Source organism: Orycteropus afer, unplaced genomic scaffold (assembly GCF_000298275.1).
Source record: "Orycteropus afer afer isolate SDZICR_OR568_19922 unplaced genomic scaffold, OryAfe1.0 scaffold00252, whole genome shotgun sequence".
NCBI lineage: Eukaryota > Metazoa > Chordata > Mammalia > Tubulidentata > Orycteropodidae > Orycteropus > Orycteropus afer.
The window spans coordinates 3747127-3748954 of record NW_006921839.1 but is presented as its reverse complement, the minus strand read 5'-3'; the positions used below and the strand labels follow the sequence as shown (position 1 = coordinate 3748954).

The following is a 1828-nucleotide window of genomic DNA, read 5'->3' as shown; positions in this document are numbered from 1 at the left end:
AAAAACATGTGGCACACCACACTTCCACTGTTCCTCCTTTCTGAACCTTTCCCGCTAGGCTTTGCATATTCACGGTTTTACACAAAAGCCAAATGCATATTGCTATGTGTTCAGGTCTTACAATTAAAAGGTGGGTTCAAATGATCCAACAGAGGAAGTCTTGGGAATAAATAATGCTGGCATCATTCATCTGGAAACGTTGGCAGTCAAGAGTAAGTTCTTTCGCCTCAAGACCTATTCACATTTCTATAACCCTCCAGGAGGCAGTATGTCCCCCTGATTCTGGGGGTCAAGATGACCGGTTGTCCTGAGGTAATAACTGTGAGTTCAATTCCTCAAACGCAGCATCAGTGTCCTCGCTGCTAGACTGCACTCTCTGCATTCCCTTCCAACTGGCTTTATTCAGCCCCATGTGGCCAAGCATTGTCTGTGTGAGCCTGGTGTTTGAAAACCGGGCCCATTCTGTAAATAACGGCTCCACTAGGTAAGTCATAAAACCTGAAGAAAATAAAAGAAAACAATTATTGACATATGGTCTCAAACTTTATCTCTAAAAGATCTATAGTATTTCCCTTCTTAAATCCTATTCCAGTATTACCTAAATCTTACTTCTCAAAGATTCTAATATATGTAATTTATGTATCTTCTCTGAAGGATCTACATGTTTTTTAAAATTTATTTTTGTTGCTATCATTGAGAATATACACAGCAGAACGTACACCAATTCAACAATGTCTATATTCAGTGACCCTGATTATTCTTTGAGTGGTGCAACTATTCTCACCTTCCTTTTCCAAACTGTTCCTCCCCCACTAACAAACATCACGATCCCCTAAGTTTCTTATGTAATCTTTCAAGTTGCTTTTTGTCACTTTGATTTCATATAGATAGTTCTTAAAAAAAGCACACTGCTCAAGGCATTCTTTACTAGTTAAGCTAAACTACTGGTTAGAAAAAGACTTTCTGGATTAAGGTTAAAGGTTTAAACATTATCTCAGAGCAGTAGTTTCAGGGGTTCATCCACCTTCCATGGCTCTAGAAAGTCTAGTAGTTCATGAGAATTTGAAATTCTGTTCTGCATTTTCTCCCTTTACACCAGGATTCTTCTACAGATCTTTGATCAAAATGTTTAGTAATGGTAGCTGGGCACCATCCACTTCTTCTTGTCTCATGGCAAAAAGGCAGCTGTTCATGGAGGCAGTTCGCCACACACACATTTCTTTCTTTCTTTTGTTTTCAAAAAAACAGTATGATTATTGAATAGGCATTAAACCAGAATATGAAGCATTACAGGAAATTTGTTAATAAAATTGTAAAGACAGAAAGAAATCTTACTCTTTCATATAGCTAAGTGAATACAACCCCTTACAATAACTTTCAAGATCGATCTGCTACTTTTCTTAAAATCTTGAGGGTAGAGAAGTTATGCTAATTGCCTTTCAGGAAACTGGGAGGTAAGGAGTTGCACGTTCTAAAGGAAACATACTCGATTTACACATTTTTCAAAGACACAGAGAGAAAGAACTTACTAGTAGTATAAGTTTTCTAAAGTAAGGGCTGAAACTAAAGGGGAGTCCTCCTCTTATTTTTAGTTTCTATTTGTCCTTACAATATGCACTTTATTTTTTGATTCTACAGTGGGCTTGCACATCACCAGAACTCAATACCTAATTAAACCAACCAGTTGTGATAGAGTGGATTCCAAGTCCTGGTGGTCCGACACAAGGATGCCAACTTGTATGTGTCAGAATGAACTGTACTTCACACTCAATAACTAATTAGAGTTTGATAATTACTAATAAATGTGTGTGCGTGTGTGTGTGTGTGT

The 1828-nt window shown here is 37.6% G+C and overlaps 1 protein-coding gene across 1 annotated transcript in view; it reads right to left on the bottom strand.

Moving 5' to 3' along the window:
- Positions 1-289: 289 nt before the first annotated feature.
- The window catches only part of PDE7A (phosphodiesterase 7A), a 176819-nt gene continuing 175280 nt past the window's right edge, over positions 290-1828 (bottom strand). Inside the window, exon 13 of the mRNA XM_007949737.2 lies at positions 290-498. Coding sequence (XP_007947928.1) covers positions 290-498 — 209 coding nt within the window. The remainder of the gene's footprint in view (positions 499-1828) is intronic.